The sequence below is a fragment of the Populus nigra genome, chromosome 10 (genome assembly GCF_951802175.1).
Source record: "Populus nigra chromosome 10, ddPopNigr1.1, whole genome shotgun sequence".
In the NCBI taxonomy this organism is placed as follows: domain Eukaryota; kingdom Viridiplantae; phylum Streptophyta; class Magnoliopsida; order Malpighiales; family Salicaceae; genus Populus; species Populus nigra.
In genome coordinates, this window is record NC_084861.1 from 3,768,958 (window position 1) to 3,784,775 (window position 15,818).

Here is a 15,818-nt window from a genome sequence, read left to right on the forward strand (position 1 = left end):
GCGATATTGGTAGCCATGTCAAAAGATGTCCAACGTGCTAAGCAGCCAAGGGCCAAACCCAGAATACAGGTCTATACCTACCCCTGCCCATTCTAGCAGCTTCTTGAGAAGATCTTTCGATGGATTTCATCCTAGGACTTCCACGAACTCAGCGTGGTATTGATTCAGTCTTTGTGGTGGTAGACAAGTACTCTAAAATGACCCATTTTATTGCATGCAAAAAGATTTCTGATGCCGTGCATGTGGCTAATTTATTCTTCAAGGAAGTTGTTTGTCTACATGGGGTTCCTAAATCTATCACCTTATATCGAGACACTAAATTTTTAAGCCATTTCTAGAGAACCTTGTGGCGGCGGTTTGACACAACACTTAACTTCAGCAGAACTAGCCACCCTCAAACCAACGGGCAAACAAAGGTGGTAAACCACACTCTGGGCAATTTAATCTACTGCCTATCCGAGGAGAAGCCTAAGCAATGGGACCTTATGTTGGCTCAAGCTGAGTTTGCCTATAACAGCATGTTAAACATATCAACTGGGAAGACACCATTCCAGGTGGTATACTGCTAGCCCCCAAGTCATGCATTAGATTTAGTGTCTCTACCAAAACTTCCAGGAATGAGTATTGCAGTAGAGCATATGGCTGACCGAATTAAAGCCATTCAGGAAAAGGTGCGTAAGAAGCTGGCGGAGTCCAATGGCAAATACAAATCAGCCGCAGATCGAAAACGACGAATTAAATTATTTGAGGTAAGAGATCTTGTAATGGTGTATCTGCGTAAAGAGCGGTTGCCAGTGGGAACATTTAATAAGTTAAGAGACAAAAAGTATGACCCTTATCAGATTCTACAAAAGATTAGCGATAATACATATAGAGTGGACCTCCCTACAGAAATGGCAATATCTCCCACCTTCAACGTGGCCGACCTTTTTGAATATCATCCACCCGACGAGTCATCCTCTAATCTGACTAACTCGAGGGCGAGTTCTTTTCAAGCAGGGGAGACTGATGTAGGCCAGCTTGCTACTATAACAGGACAGCTTGCTGCAACAGGCAAAGAGATTGCCATGAACTGAATTACGGTTTGTTGCAACCGAAGAATATAAGTCCTGAACATAATTACTACCATGAAACAATTGCCAACTACTCTTTCCTTATTTTTAACGTAGATTTTTATTTGTGGCCCTTGTGTGCCTCTATTATTTCAGTTTAAGTTTAGGACGTGATTTATTTCTTTTGTGGGGATTTTCCTATTACCCCTTATTTTTCTATTTATTTCCGTAAGTAATTATTTGAGTAGGATTAGGGTTGACAGCTTATAAATACAGGCAGCCATCCACTCATTAGGATACTTTTGATTTTGAATAAGAATTTTCTTTCAGAAATGTTACTTTGATACTCGTGGATTCAGGTAGTTATTCTTACTCGTGGATTCGAGTAAACCATTCAAAAAAGAGGCGGTGACCTTTTTTTTTTATTATTTTCGTTAGCATTCTGCTACGTCAAACGGTTTGTGTATTCTGTAATTTCTATTTCCAGATCCTCTCCATGTGTGTTAAATGCATGTTCCAAAGCTAAATGTTTTTCCTTCTTTGCTAATGCCGATTGTGAATGGCAAGGTTAAGTGGAGTGATTTTACTAGGGCATTGTTTGCAATGACTACAGATGACTGATGACCATTATCCCAAGAAATCCTATTAAACATGCCATTTCCATGTGCCAGAACTTTACCAAGAAATCCTCGTTTGAATGATGTCTGGAGAGTAGAGAATACACAGTTTATTGTTTTGCTAGCCATTACTGCTTCTTAGGCACTACATTTTATGGTGCCAATTTCCGATGCTAAGACATTTTTGTGCCGACCAATCAGTTTTTGCCATTTACTGAATTTGAAGACAACTGCATTGTCGGAAGGTGGGTATGAGCATGCAATTGGCCCCTAAAGGATGGAGATGACTTATTGGTTTCAATCGTTATACAATTTCTCATTTTCAGCAGGGAATGGTCTGAAATGTTTATAGATTAATGAGCAAGTGCATTGCTTGCACATATAATGTTGATTCGAGTTCACTGCGTGACAATAATCTCTTACAGTTTATATACATGTGCCTTTTATGACTAAGCAACTGAACCATAGAATACCCATTCATCTAACCGGTATTTCTCTTCCCATCTGCAGTCAATTGCAAGGCCAAGTTTTGGGGTATTTTGTGGTTGGAGTACATCTTAGCATGCCTAAATTGCTACTACTTCATTGACACTTCATCGGCTTCTTTCACGAATTGCAATGATGAGACACTCAGGTTTGAGTCCCTGCCTTTTCTTGAACGTTTCTTCTTATGCGTACATACCTATAATTCTAATATTCTGCTGGTTATTTATGAAATGAAAAAAAATGGTATGGAAAGGGATATGGTCATGGCAACAAATGATTCCAAGACTATCTTTTTCTTTAATTATTTCTGAGTGGCATTGCTCTATTTGGATAATTTCAATTTGGAATGTTGTCAAGGAAACTGACATTTAACTGAAAATATGCAGTGCATGGTGGGGTTGGTGCTTTGAAGTCAGATGCTTCAAAAACATATGGGGCTTATCCTCGTAAGATTTGCCCCCTTCTATTGAAACATTATTATTTCTCCTCGTAATGATAGAAATTATTGCGACATGTCCATGCTCTTTTTCTTCCATCTTTTCACTTTCAGCTTGAAGATGTATATTGTATATGAATAATCAGACCCTTTTTCACTTTGACCCTCGATCATTGGGGTTGATATAACAGAATCACTAACCACCATGTTTTTTTAGTCCACTCTTCGAATTCTTAACAGAAAATGAAGTGCCAAGAAACAGGGATGCCATCTGTCAAAATTTATGAATTTGTATTTGCATTTTAGCTTTTCATTTTCTCCATGGTCTCCCCATACATTCCTGTAAAGCAAAGCTGTAGGATCTTTATATTAAGAATGTCTTCCAATATCTCTCTCACCTTCTTAACAAACTATTCATGTTTCTTGAGTGTGATTAGGCTGCTTCAATGGTGTCAGACATCCAGGATCGCTAATGATGGATTTCAAGCTTTAAAATCCAGATGCAGATGTATGGCTATTCAAATCCTAAATGTATCAAAGGTGACATCCTGGATATCCCATTCTTAGTAATATCATGTTAAATGGAAACAAAACTGAAAGCAGATATTTTATTCGAGAAGACTGTTGCTAATTCTTTGCTAGTATTGCTTTGGATCTTGCAGGAGATGAGCTAATTAAAGGGAAAGTTTTCCTCATGTTGTCTGAATATCTGTTAGCTGCCCCTTTTGCCGATATCAAAATTTTAATAAAACACATCTTATTCTGAGGATAGCTCAGGGCTGAAATTATGACACTCCAATTGACAGGCCTCCTACAAAGATGACGTACAGATGAAGAACTGATTGCTTATTAAGTGAGCCTTCTCTTACGGAACTCAGATTTTTTTTTCAAACATGAGCTGGTAATTTAAAGTAAAAAATAGAGCTCTGTAGTGTACCGAGATTTATTATTGTTGATGAAATGTCTTAGAAAGCTGCAGAAGACTAGGAAGCTGTGCTGTTGCTGTTGCATGTATTTCGTCAATGAAGATCTCTGCTGAAGACCAAGATTTTAGGAATAAATTACTGATCATATCTGATCTGTTGTTATGCAATGTTTTTGAATTTTAAATTGTCTTTGTTTCCAAGTAAAACTCTAACTCTATTTAAAGAGAATTCTGAGATCAATAATATTATTCTTCTACAAACTCTTCTTTACGTCTGTTTTGCATGCACTTGTGTTCTGCAACAAAAGAATTATAACCAACAAATTGGTATCAGAGCAATAGTTTATCTTGAGGGACTTGTGAGTTGAGACAAACAAAAACACAAACCAAATCAAACCACAAACACAACAAAAAAAAACACAAAATGGATTCTGAAACAATCATCTCACACGGTTCACCACCAATCTTCAATGGTGAAAACTATGAAACATGGGCCATCAGAATGACAGTGCATCTGGAGGCGCTAGATCTCTGGGAAGCTGTGGAAGAAAACTATGTTGTTCCTGACTTGCCTGCAAATCCAACTATAGCCCAACTAAAGATTCACAAGGAGAAGAAGACAAGAAAATCCAAGGCCAAAGCTTGCTTATATGCTGCAGTATCAAATACAGTATTCACAAGAATCATGAATTTGGATTCTGCAAAAGGTATTTGGGATTATCTTAAAAAGGAATATCAAGGCAATGAAAGAACAAAAAATATGCAGGTTCTGAATTTAATCAGAGAATTTGAAATGCAGAAAATGAAGGAAACCGAAAACATCAAAGATTATGCTGACAGATTGTTAAGCATAATAAACAAAGTAAGATTGCTTGGAAAAGAATTTTCTGATGACAGAATTGTGCAGAAAATACTGGTCACTATGCCTGAAAAATATGAGTCTAAGATCTCTTCATTAGAAGAATCAAAAGACTTAACCAGCATCTCTCTTGGAGAATTAACAAATGCACTGCAGGCACAAGAACAAAGAAGATCAATGAGACTTGAAGAATCAATGCAGGGAGCTTTTCAAGCAAGAACTCAATATCAAGGAGGAGGTAAAGACAGGAGATTCATCAAGAAGAAAAAGGTTCAAACATACAGAAACAAGGTGGAAACATTTCCACCATGTACCTACTGTAAAAAAACAAATCATCAGCCGATCAAGTGCTGGTGGAGACCAGATATCAAGTGCAGAAAATGTGGACAGATTGGACATGTTGAAAAAATCTGCAGGACACAACAAAATGAAGAAAAGGCGAATCCTGTTGCACAACAACCTGAAGAGGAGCAGCTGTTTGTTGCATCATGTTTTTCAACAGGAAATAGTTCGAATGATTCTTGGTTGATTGATAGTGGCTGCACAAACCACATGACAAACAATCAGGATTTGTTTAAAGAACTTGACAGAACGACTATTTCCAAAGTTAAAATTGGAAATGGTGATTACATTGATGTCAAAGGCAAAGGAATTGTTGTCTTAAACAGTTTGTCAGGTTTGAAGTATATTTCAGATGTTTTATATGTGCCTGACATTGATCAAAACTTGCTTAGTGTTGGACAGCTTATGGAAAAAGGTTTCAAATTAAGTTTTGAAGATCAATGGTGTCTGATCAAAGACAACTTGGGCAACAACGTGTTCAGGGTAAAAATGAAATCAAAAGGTTTTACTTTAAACCTTATGGAGAAGGAGCAGAGTGTGTTTTCTGCAAAAACATGCAGTGATGAATTGTGGCATAAAAGAGTTGGACACTTTCATCATGCAGGGCTTATGTATATGCAAAAACATACTCTTGTAAAAGGAGTACCACAACTGGAGAACAGGTCAGCAAACTGTGCAGCATGTCAATATGGTAAGCAGGCCAGAAAACCTTTCCCTCATGCAACCTGGAGAGCAACACGAAAACTTCAGCTGGTACATACAGACGTTGGAGGTCCTTTGAGTACAGCTTCACTGAATGGCAACAAATATTATATCATCTTCATTGATGATTATTCCAGGTTCTGTTGGATTTTCTTTCTTAAATTCAAATCAGAAGTTGCTAATGTGTTTTGGAAGTATAAAACATGGGTGGAAAACCAAAGTGGGTGCAGGATTCAGACATTAAGATCAGACAATGGAAAGGAGTATACCTGTGGGAGATTTCAGCAATTCTGTGATGAATCTGGAATTGAACATCAGCTTACTGCACCTTACACACCTCAACAGAATGGTGTAAGTGAAAGAAAAAACAGGAGTATCATGGAAATGACTAGATGTATGCTACACGAAAAAGAGTTGCCAAAGAAATTATGGGCTGAAGCTGCAAATACCTCAGTGTATCTGCTGAACAGAATGCCAACCAGAGCCTTGCAGAAAAAAACTCCTTTTGAAGCTTGGTTTGGATACAAACCAGACCTGCAACATTTAAAAATTTTTGGTTGTATTTGTTTCACTCATGTACCACAGGTGAAAAGAGATAAGCTGGATAAGAAGTCAGAACCAGGAGTATTCATTGGATACAGCAGTCCATCAAAAGCTTACAGAATCTTCCAGCCTCAAAATGGAAGAATTCTGGTAAGTAGAGACGTCAACTTTATGGAAGATAAGCAATGGAAGTGGGAGCAACCAGAAGAAAAGCTGGAATCATCAACAGAGAAGCAAGAATCTCCAATCTTGGAGATTACTAATGACAACTTTGACGATGAACCAGTAAGAGGTACAAGATCATTAGCTGAAATTTATGAAAGTAGCAATATTGCTATCTGTGAACCTGCAGAATTTGAAGAAGCAGTAAAGAAGAGTGAATGGATTGAAGCAATGCAAGAGGAACTTAGAATGATTGAAAAGAATGATACATGGGTGCTGATGGACAAGCCTTTACACAAGAAGGCCTTAGGAGTCAAATGGGTTTATAGAACCAAACAAAATGCAGATGGTTCTATAAACAAATACAAAGCCAGATTAGTTGTGAAGGGCTATGCTCAAGTGTTTGGTGTGGATTTTTCAGAAACGTTTGCACCAGTAGCATGCTTGGACACAATCAGATTACTACTTGCAGTTGCTGCACAAAAGAATTGGAAAGTTTATCAGCTGGATGTAAAGTCTGCGTTTTTAAATGGATACCTGCAGGAGGAGATTTACATAGAGCAACCAAGAGGCTTTGAAGTCAGGGGACAAGAGGAGAAGGTCTACCTGCTGAAAAAGGCTTTGTATGGCCTTAAACAAGCTCCTAGAGCATGGTATAGCAGAATTGATGATCATCTACATAAACTTGGCTTTGTTAAAAGTTTAAGTGAGGCAACGTTGTATGTAAAAGGAGCTGATGCAAACTTAATTATTGTATCTGTTTATGTTGATGACTTACTTGTAACAGGAAGTAATAAGACACAAATTGAAGAATTCAAGGCAGAGATGTTTGATGTGTTTGAGATGACAGATCTCGGGTTGATGTCTTACTTCCTTGGAATGGAGGTGAAACAAAGTGATGATGGAATCTTCATATGTCAACAGAAATATGCTAAAGAGATATTGAAGAAATTTCACATGGAAAGCTGCAAGAGCACAAGCACACCTATGAATCTGAAGGAAAAATTCAGCAAGAATGATGGAACAAACAAAGCAGATGAAGGTCAGTACAAAAGTTTATTTGGATGTTTAATGTATCTTACAGCTACAAGATCAGACATTGCATTTGCTGTGAGCTTGCTGTCACGTTTTATGCATTGTGCAAGTGAATTGCATCTTCAAGCTGCAAAAAGGATAGTAAGATACGTCAAAGGTACAATAAGCTATGGAATAAAATACTCTCATCTTCAGAATTTCATGCTGCATGGGTACTCTGATAGTGACTGGGCAGGTTCTGTGGATGACATGAAGAGCACCTCAGGCTACTGTTTTAGTTTTGGATCAGGCATGTTCTCTTGGTGTTCAAGGAAGCAAGATAGTGTAGCTCAAAGCACAGCTGAAGCTGAATATGCAGCAGCTACTGCTGCTGTCAATCAAGCTATTTGGATAAGGAAAATTCTTGCTGATCTGCATATGAATCAACTGGAACCAACAAAGATTTATGTTGACAATCAAGCTGCAATTTCTATTGCAAATAATCCTGTGTTTCATGGCAGAACTAAGCATTTCAAAATCAAGTTATATTTTCTAAGAGAAGCACAAAAAGAAGAAGAAGTTACTCTGCTATATTGCAGAACTAATGACCAGATTGCAGATGTTCTAACAAAAGCTCTTCCAAAAGCAAGTTTTGAAGATTTACGAAGAAAGCTTGGTATCTGCTGCTGTTAAGACAAAGAGGAGTGTTGATGAAATGTCTTAGAAAGCTGCAGAAGACTAGGAAGCTGTGCTGTTGCTGTTGCATGTATTTCGTCAATGAAGATCTCTGCTGAAGACCAAGATTTTAGGAATAAATTACTGATCATATCTGATCTGTTGTTATGCAATGTTTTTGAATTTTAAATTGTCTTTGTTTCCAAGTAAAACTCTAACTCTATTTAAAGAGAATTCTGAGATCAATAATATTATTCTTCTACAAACTCTTCTTTACGTCTGTTTTGCATGCACTTGTGTTCTGCAACAAAAGAATTATAACCAACAATTATCCTTGGCTAGAAGAAATTGAAAGCATCCAATCTTGTATGATTTAAATTTCACTGCCAGTTTTCTTCCTTACTATAGGACTAGGAGCAGCTAGTTTCTTTGGCACTAAATATTTCCATCTTCTTCTCCACTTCGCTGGCCAATATGCAGTAGAAACAATTTATTATCGTTGCTCCAGTGGGAAGAGAAATGCGAAAGTGGAAATTCCTCTCTTGTATTTTGCGTCACTGGTGACCAAACTGTTCTGGTGTAGGATGCAGGTGATGGTTATGCACGTTCAGAATCGCTGTTACAAGCTGCCAATTCTGAGACAATTTCTTACGGAGCTCAGATTTTTGAAAGGAGTCTTCAGGGGGCGATCGAAACTGGGGAGTTTGCTGTGGTATTCGTAGCTTGGTGACAAGTCCTCCTAGTGGTGTCCTTCAAGCTACCAAATGCAGAACAGAACGATGATAGGAGAACCAATCCTGTATACATTTTCGAACCGGCAAACTTTGTTCGATTTTGCACATTGTTAAGAGCATCAGCATTGAAGTGATTTTTCCCTGGTCTTGTTTTCTTCTTCTTTTTCCAGGTTCTGATTTTCTTGGATTTCAGGATTTGCAATCGCTTATAGTCTTGTTCCATTTTAGTTCTTGCCCCGTTTCACGTTCATGTCTATGCATCACTGGAAGTTACAAAGTGCATTACCTTGAAGTAGATAGACAGTGCAAGATGGAGAGCGTAATGTTGTCCTTACTGATTCATAGCAAATCACTGAAAATTACAAGATATCTGCAATGGCCAAAGGCCTTGTTTCAACAATTTCTGTGACAGTAACACCAGGGTGGAAATGAAAAATACAACACAGAGGAGGTACACAGCAAGGCAAATCAGCCTTCGAAAAAAAACAAAAACAAAACAAAAACGTTCACCCTAACCCTAACACCTGTGGATGATCAACTTTTGATCGATCGATCAATTAATTAAAATATTTATTTTTCATTGGCAACAGAGGGAGGGATACTTGTCCTGTCCTAAGCCTTGCTCTTTTGGAGGTAGGGATGATTCCTTTTTTTTTTTTTAAATCAGGTTTTTCGTCCAAAAACTAAATTAAACGAGGTAAAGTAGATCCAATAAAATCAAATATAAACCCATAAGCCGATCATTGACAATCCAATTATCTTTAATCAAAGATTTTTGGTTAAATCAAAGTTGCCTCTCTATATTTTTGATGTACTTTGTCTTCCCACGCCCTAGGAGCTTTTTAGCTCTGGCCATCAAAGCTAATAGGTTTCCTATCAGTGCAGAATCAGAATCAAATTCCAAAACAATGACCAAGCAAGTTCCAATCTTGTCACTGCTGCCCACAGCACCGCACACCTGTGTTGACAGCAAATCCATGATCCATGATTTCTTCTATTCACCATATATAGTTAGCTAGAAGCACTACAACTTCACGTGGTTCAGTCTAGCTTCATTTTTATTTTATTTTCAATCACATCAATTTTTTTGAGTCCATAAATACGAGACTTACTTGCAAGATCCTGTCTTGACAATGATTTGAACAGCATAACAAAAGTTTTTTTTTTTAATGTCCCTTGATAATAATAAATTCATTTGTTGTGTGTAAAATATAGAAACAATATCAACTTCTTTGTCACGACCCGAATCCCGGATCCATGACCGACACATAGGCAAGGTTCCCCTCCAAGGTTCCATCCCTATGCGAACCCAAACTTACACACAAACTTATCCTAACTCAATCAGAGTTCAACGCAGCATTAATAACAAAATCAACTTTATAATATAATTGAATTGTCTTAATACAAGAGTTTATATAAGTTCAGAGTTTTGGAGCACTAACTAGACATAAAGAAAAGGTACAAGGTACAATCAAAAAGCAGGTTCTGAAGGTCCAATAAAATGACCTTCTATCAAGCTATAAGCCTGAAAAGAATAAATAATGAGAGGGTGAGTTCAACAACTCAGTGAGTAGATAACGTTCAATATACACATACGAGGTAATAAAACAATGAGAAATATATATACAAGTATGACTTTAGGTTCTTATAGGAAGGTTTCTCAAATAGGCCATAATAAGAAGGTCAAATGGTAAAGTTCGTCAGAAAATCAAAATGCAATGAGCATGAGGCTCCGTACTGTGGGATGATCAGTCCACACAGGTTGGTGACTCCCCCGACCAACTAGGGTTCAGATACGATATGCACAAAGACTAACACTACCCTGTTAGCATAGGTATTCTGACTGACATACCATAGGTTCATAATCATAATCTAACAAACATATTCATATCTCAAAGCTCAACTCATGACATCAATTAAATGAGAAGCTATCAATTCAGAAGTCAATTCAAAATATATGTTGGTTCATATCAAGAATTCAGATTCAATAATTGATTATGCTTTATCATAACAAGGATAATAATCAACATATATATTATCAAGAAGCATGATTCAATTCATATTAACAAATCAAATATTTATATTATTTCTCATGCATATGGAAAATTATCCACTCACCTGACTCGAAAGCAACAAAACTCAAAGCTGATATCGAAGAAAATCCTACTGACGTCCCGCCGGTAGAATATCAGGATTATCTGAATATAAAGGAGACATATTTAAGAATGACTCAAAAGAATATATATAACCTATTTAATACACTTAACTAATGGTGTATTCCGTAACCCTATATATTTTTGAACTAACTAGTTATCTTTCCTAAAAACCCAACATTTAACGGTTTTCCCGAAATCTAATCCATAATAAAACAAATAATAAAATTGATAATAATTCACTAAATAACCCTCAATTATTCATCAAACCAATCTGAAAAAGGTAATATTACAGCTAGGGACTAATCTGTAATTTATCATATTCTTAAGGGTTAAATTGCAACTTTTATCAAATTGGAGGACCAAACTAAAATTTATCATAAATCCATGAATATACTGAAATTATGTCCATAATTCATCCTCATTTCTGTCCAGATCATCTCATTATACTCTAGGAACCATTCTGGAATTTTACCAAATTTTTAGGGTCAAATTGTAATTTTTGTCAAATTGGAGGATCAAATTGAAAGTGTTAAATTCTCTTATCTATATAGTAATTCTGTCCATAATTCATATGTTATTCTGTTCAGAATCTCGGAATAGGCTCCAGGGACCAATTTGTAATTTTCCAAAGTTCGGGGACTAAACTGTAATTTTCGCAAATTGAGGGACCAAATTGAATTTTTGTCATCTTCAACCTCCAATCCAGAATTTTAACAGAAACCTACTGTTCTCCCCTGATTTTTAACTCAAAATTCACCATTCAAACAAAACTATAACTCAAAATCATCACAATCTTCCATAATCAACTAAATCATCAATTAACCACAACAATCAACCCCTAACATTCAATTTAATTCATCAATTAAACCCAAAACACAAATTTTCAAAACCCTAACATTCATCAAAACTGAAATTAAAGCTAAAGAAAACATATTATATACATTAAAGCATAATCTTTCCCCTTTTTACTTATTTCCTCCAACTCCTTTTCTTTTTCCCTTATTTTCCCCTCTTTTCTCTTCTTCTTCTTCTTCCCCCCTTTCTCTCCTGCCGGTTCTCTCTCAAAATTCAGATCCCTCTTTCCTTTCCTTTTTTTTTTTTACTTCCTATTTATATTTATCATCTCTTTATTCAATTACTACTATACCCCTCATTTAATTATACCCACTCTTTAAGCCACCAAGGGCTTTGTTGTATTTTCCGAACTCTTTTAATTCAAAACATTACATTCTTACTCTAATTTAATACATAATTCTTTATGTATAAAGAAATTTAATTACAAAAAAAAATGATTTGGACCACTCATATGGGATAAGCAATCCAAATCATTATTAAAATTAATCCAATGATTGTTGATGGTTGTATTATTTTTATATTTGGTATTGTTATATATGATATTTTTTAAAAGTGTTTTACTTAAAAATACATTAAAATATTTTTTAATTTTAACATTAAAATTAAATTATAAAAAAACATTAATTTAAATATTTTTTCAAATCAAATATATTTTTTAAAACACACCTAAATATATAATTGCATACACAACAACAAATTGCGTCGTATTTTTTTTTTCTTTCATGATTATCAATGAACTCACTTTATTTTAAAGGGGTGAATTTTTTACTATGTTTTTAGTTTTTATTACAAAATTCAGTCTTTAACAAGAAAACCTCTTCTGAGGTGGGGGAAATGGATCGATGCAACTGAGCCAGAGGCTCATGTAGTTATGGCTGTCTGCAGAGAGTTCCAAAAACTTCAACACAAAGAGTTTGGTTGACATGTTCGAGCCCTCTCTCTTCAACGTGTTAACTGTGTTGTTTTGTCTAAAATGGTAGGGCAAATATGGGGCTGAATTTATTGAAAGAGAAGGGGCAGGAGGTGCAGAAGCTGAAAAGTCAGAAAACAAACAGTAGCAGAGTGTGTGAACTCTCTTTCATTGCAACCCCTTTCCTGTGTAAGTTTTGTACGGGGAAATTACAGCATTTGTGTGATAAATTCAAGCGTGTTCTGTGAGTGTTATTAGATGTAGAAAGCAACCAAACCACAGCCCGTTAGGAGTCAATTGAGCCGTTATGAATTTGTAATGGGAGTTAAATGTTCTTATTTATGAAAAAAATAGCTCCTGGATGACTAGTAACAGTAAACCTTATCACTTTAAATAATTGGACCACGGTTGGCAACAATCATTTAGCCTAACCGGGGCAAATAGTACTGATATGTTTTGTACTCATTGTTGATTTTAAATCAGTGGTGAGGATTAATCTCAAGGTAGCTCAGACGACATTCTACGTGCTAAACTCTTATGGCTCTCTATGTTGTACCTTTATGGCTTCCTCTTATCTTACTTCTGGCACTACTGCTTCTATTTTTGAAAAAGATGGGATTTAAGAGACAAAGCGAGCAGCTTCTTCCTCCAAGCCCTCCTAAGCTTCCAATTTTAGGCAACTTGCACCAACTTGGATCACTGCTTCACCAATCTCTGTGGCAACTCTCCAAGAAATATGGCCCTGTCATGCTAATTCGACTTGGTCGAATACCAACTGTCGTAATCTCCTCTGCTGAGGCAGCAAGAGAGGTCTTAAAAGTTCATGATCTTGCCTTTTGCAGCAGACCTCTTTTAGCTGGGACTGGGAGACTCACGTACAATTATCTAGACATAGCATTTTCACCATATAGTGATCACTGGAGAAACATGAGAAAAATTGTTACTCTGGAGCTATTCAGCTTGAAAAGGGTGCAGTCTTTCCGGTTCATCAGGGAAGAAGAAGTTAGCTTGTTGGTCAATTTTATCTCTGAGTCATCAGCTTTAGCAGCACCTGTTGATCTTACTCAGAAATTATATGCTCTCGTTGCGAATATAACATTCAGGATGGCTTATGGATTCAATTATCGAGGGACTAGCTTTGATCGAGATAAATTTCATGAAGTGGTTCATGACACCGAGGCTGTAGCGGGAAGCATCTCAGCAGATGAATCCATCCCGTATTTAGGGTGGATTGTGGATCGGCTTACTGGTCATCGTGCAAGGACTGAGAGAGTTTTCCATGAATTAGATACTTTCTTTCAGCATTTAATTGATAATCATCTTAAACCTGGAAGGATAAAGGAGCACGATGACATGGTAGATGTTTTGCTGAGAGTAGAGAAGGATCAGACTGAACTTGGTGCGTCTCAGTTCACAAAGGATAATATCAAGGCAATCCTCCTGGTATGCTGTTCAACATTGCCATTATCATACATTAAATCCTGAGCTTCAATAGATTACTTCATGTTATTAAGTGTATATGTAGTGTCTATCATTTCATTGCCGCTAGCATATTTCAGAATTTGCCACCAGGCTTTTAGGGAGCAACAAGCCACAGGCATTTGGTTGTCTGAAAGAGGAATCTAGTTATGTAGTTTCACATATATATGTTAAGGGTCTAGCTGATAAGCCGTCAAAGTTAGATAGTTTTTGTTGGGTGCCCAGTGGTAAGTAAGGTGCTTATATATAAGATGTACCCGTACGTTTTTAGTATTGGCTTTTAGGTTGGAGGTGGCGTCTATCATTATATCTAAGCCCTTGTCTGTGCATTGCCAAAGCTTTTTCAAGTGCTATTATATCAGAAAATTTCGTTGTGTTTCTTGGCATGGTTGCTATACCATTTAGAAAAACCCCTCAGAGTATAATCTCAAAGCTAAGTTGTTGTGCTTGATAAATTTGCATGATTCTTGAGATTCATCACTGTGCAAGTGTTGGGAATAGTAAGAGCAACATGCTAAATGATGCTGTCCAGCAACATCATGCGCTGTAATTTCCGTTATAAACTAAAGCTATAAAGAAATATTTGCATGCTATTATTAAGAAATTAATTGCCTACTTTTCTCTATTGTTTCAACAAATTAATTGTCTAATTGGATTCTGATGTTTGTCTGTCAGAATTTATTTCTGGGAGGAGTAGACACTATTTCACTGACAGTGAATTGGGCAATGGCAGAACTTGTTAGGAATCCAAGAGTGATGAAGAAAGTGCAGGATGAAGTTAGGAAATGTGTTGGAAATAAGGGAAGAGTTACTGAAAGCGACATCGATCAACTTGAGTATCTCCGGATGGTAATAAAAGAAACTCTGAGACTGCACCCTCCTGCCCCGCTACTTATCACAAGAGAAACCGTGTCTCACTGTAAAGTCAGTGGTCATAATATCTACCCGAAGATGCTGGTCCAAATTAATGTCTGGGCAATTGGACGTGACCCCAAGTACTGGAAGGATCCTGAAGAGTTTTTCCCTGAAAGATTCCTTGATAGCTCCATTGACTATAAAGGACAAAGTTTTGAGTACTTGCCATTTGGATCTGGTCGAAGAATTTGTCCTGGTATTCATATGGGATCTATAACAATGGAGATTATACTTGCAAATCTCTTGTATTGTTTTGATTGGGTTTTTCCCGATGGGATGAATATGGAAGATATCAACATGGAAGAGAAAGCTGGTGTTAGTCTTACTACCTCTAAGAAGACACCTCTCATTCTTGTACCAGTCAACTTCCTTCAGTGACTATCAGAAGATATCATGATCTCATAAGCATATCTATAGTTTCATGCACTTAAGAATGTATGATTGTGCTTTTCTTTCTTTTTAGCTTTAGTTAGAAGGATAGGCTCGGACCAGAACACCTCTTTCGAGGTGGGGGACATGGATGCCATTGAGCCAGAGGCTCATGGCACTTAAAAAGTACGATTTGTGCACGATTGTAATGTATGCGAGTAATGTGTATGTATGTGCTTGTAGTTATGGCTGTCTGCAGAGAGTTCCAAAAACTTCAACACAAAGAGTTTGGTTGAAATGTTTGAGCCCTCTCTCTTTTTCTTCCGTGTCTATCTTAAATGCCCGAGGATGAATGAGTTGGAATTAGTGTTTAATACTGATTTTAAAAGAGTTTAAATACAACAATAAAAATATCAACTATTTCTGATTCTGAGATCATATTTCTAAGAATTAGAACACTAACAACTGTTATTGACAACAAGTTAATCATGCATTATTAAAAATCAAATAATAACTACTTAACCTATTCTTAAGCAAGAAAGCTTTGTGGACATGACCAACAACTTAGACCAAGTCTTTGGCAACCG

At 36.7% G+C, this 15,818-nt stretch overlaps 2 protein-coding genes across 5 annotated transcripts; one reads left to right on the plus strand and one right to left on the minus strand.

The window, feature by feature from the left end:
* Positions 1-3,639: 3,639 nt before the first annotated feature.
* Positions 3,640-7,043, minus strand: LOC133704824 (uncharacterized). 4 transcript variants are annotated; one of them, XM_062129837.1, is made up of 9 exons: positions 6,903-7,043; positions 6,731-6,799; positions 6,039-6,599; positions 5,869-5,953; positions 5,689-5,741; positions 5,364-5,509; positions 4,836-4,914; positions 3,966-4,214; positions 3,640-3,812 (listed from the first exon to the last, which is right to left on the minus strand). In XM_062129837.1, the coding sequence occupies exons 3-8, from the start codon at positions 6,049-6,051 to the stop codon at positions 4,120-4,122; spliced, it is 471 nt and encodes a 156-aa protein (XP_061985821.1). In that variant the 5' UTR covers positions 6,052-6,599; positions 6,731-6,799; positions 6,903-7,043; the 3' UTR covers positions 3,640-3,812; positions 3,966-4,119. The 4 variants fall into 4 exon arrangements, with proteins under 4 accessions (XP_061985821.1, XP_061985819.1, XP_061985822.1 ...); XM_062129835.1 differs by having other exon boundaries at positions 5,689-5,747; XM_062129838.1 differs by having other exon boundaries at positions 3,966-4,169; positions 5,689-5,756.
* A 5,774-nt stretch (positions 7,044-12,817) lies between these two features.
* On the plus strand, positions 12,818-15,555 carry LOC133704838 (cytochrome P450 71B10-like). Its single transcript, XM_062129857.1, has 2 exons — positions 12,818-13,911; positions 14,623-15,555. The coding sequence occupies exons 1-2, from the start codon at positions 13,006-13,008 to the stop codon at positions 15,238-15,240; spliced, it is 1,524 nt and encodes a 507-aa protein (XP_061985841.1). The 5' UTR covers positions 12,818-13,005; the 3' UTR covers positions 15,241-15,555.
* Positions 15,556-15,818: the final 263 nt, after the last annotated feature.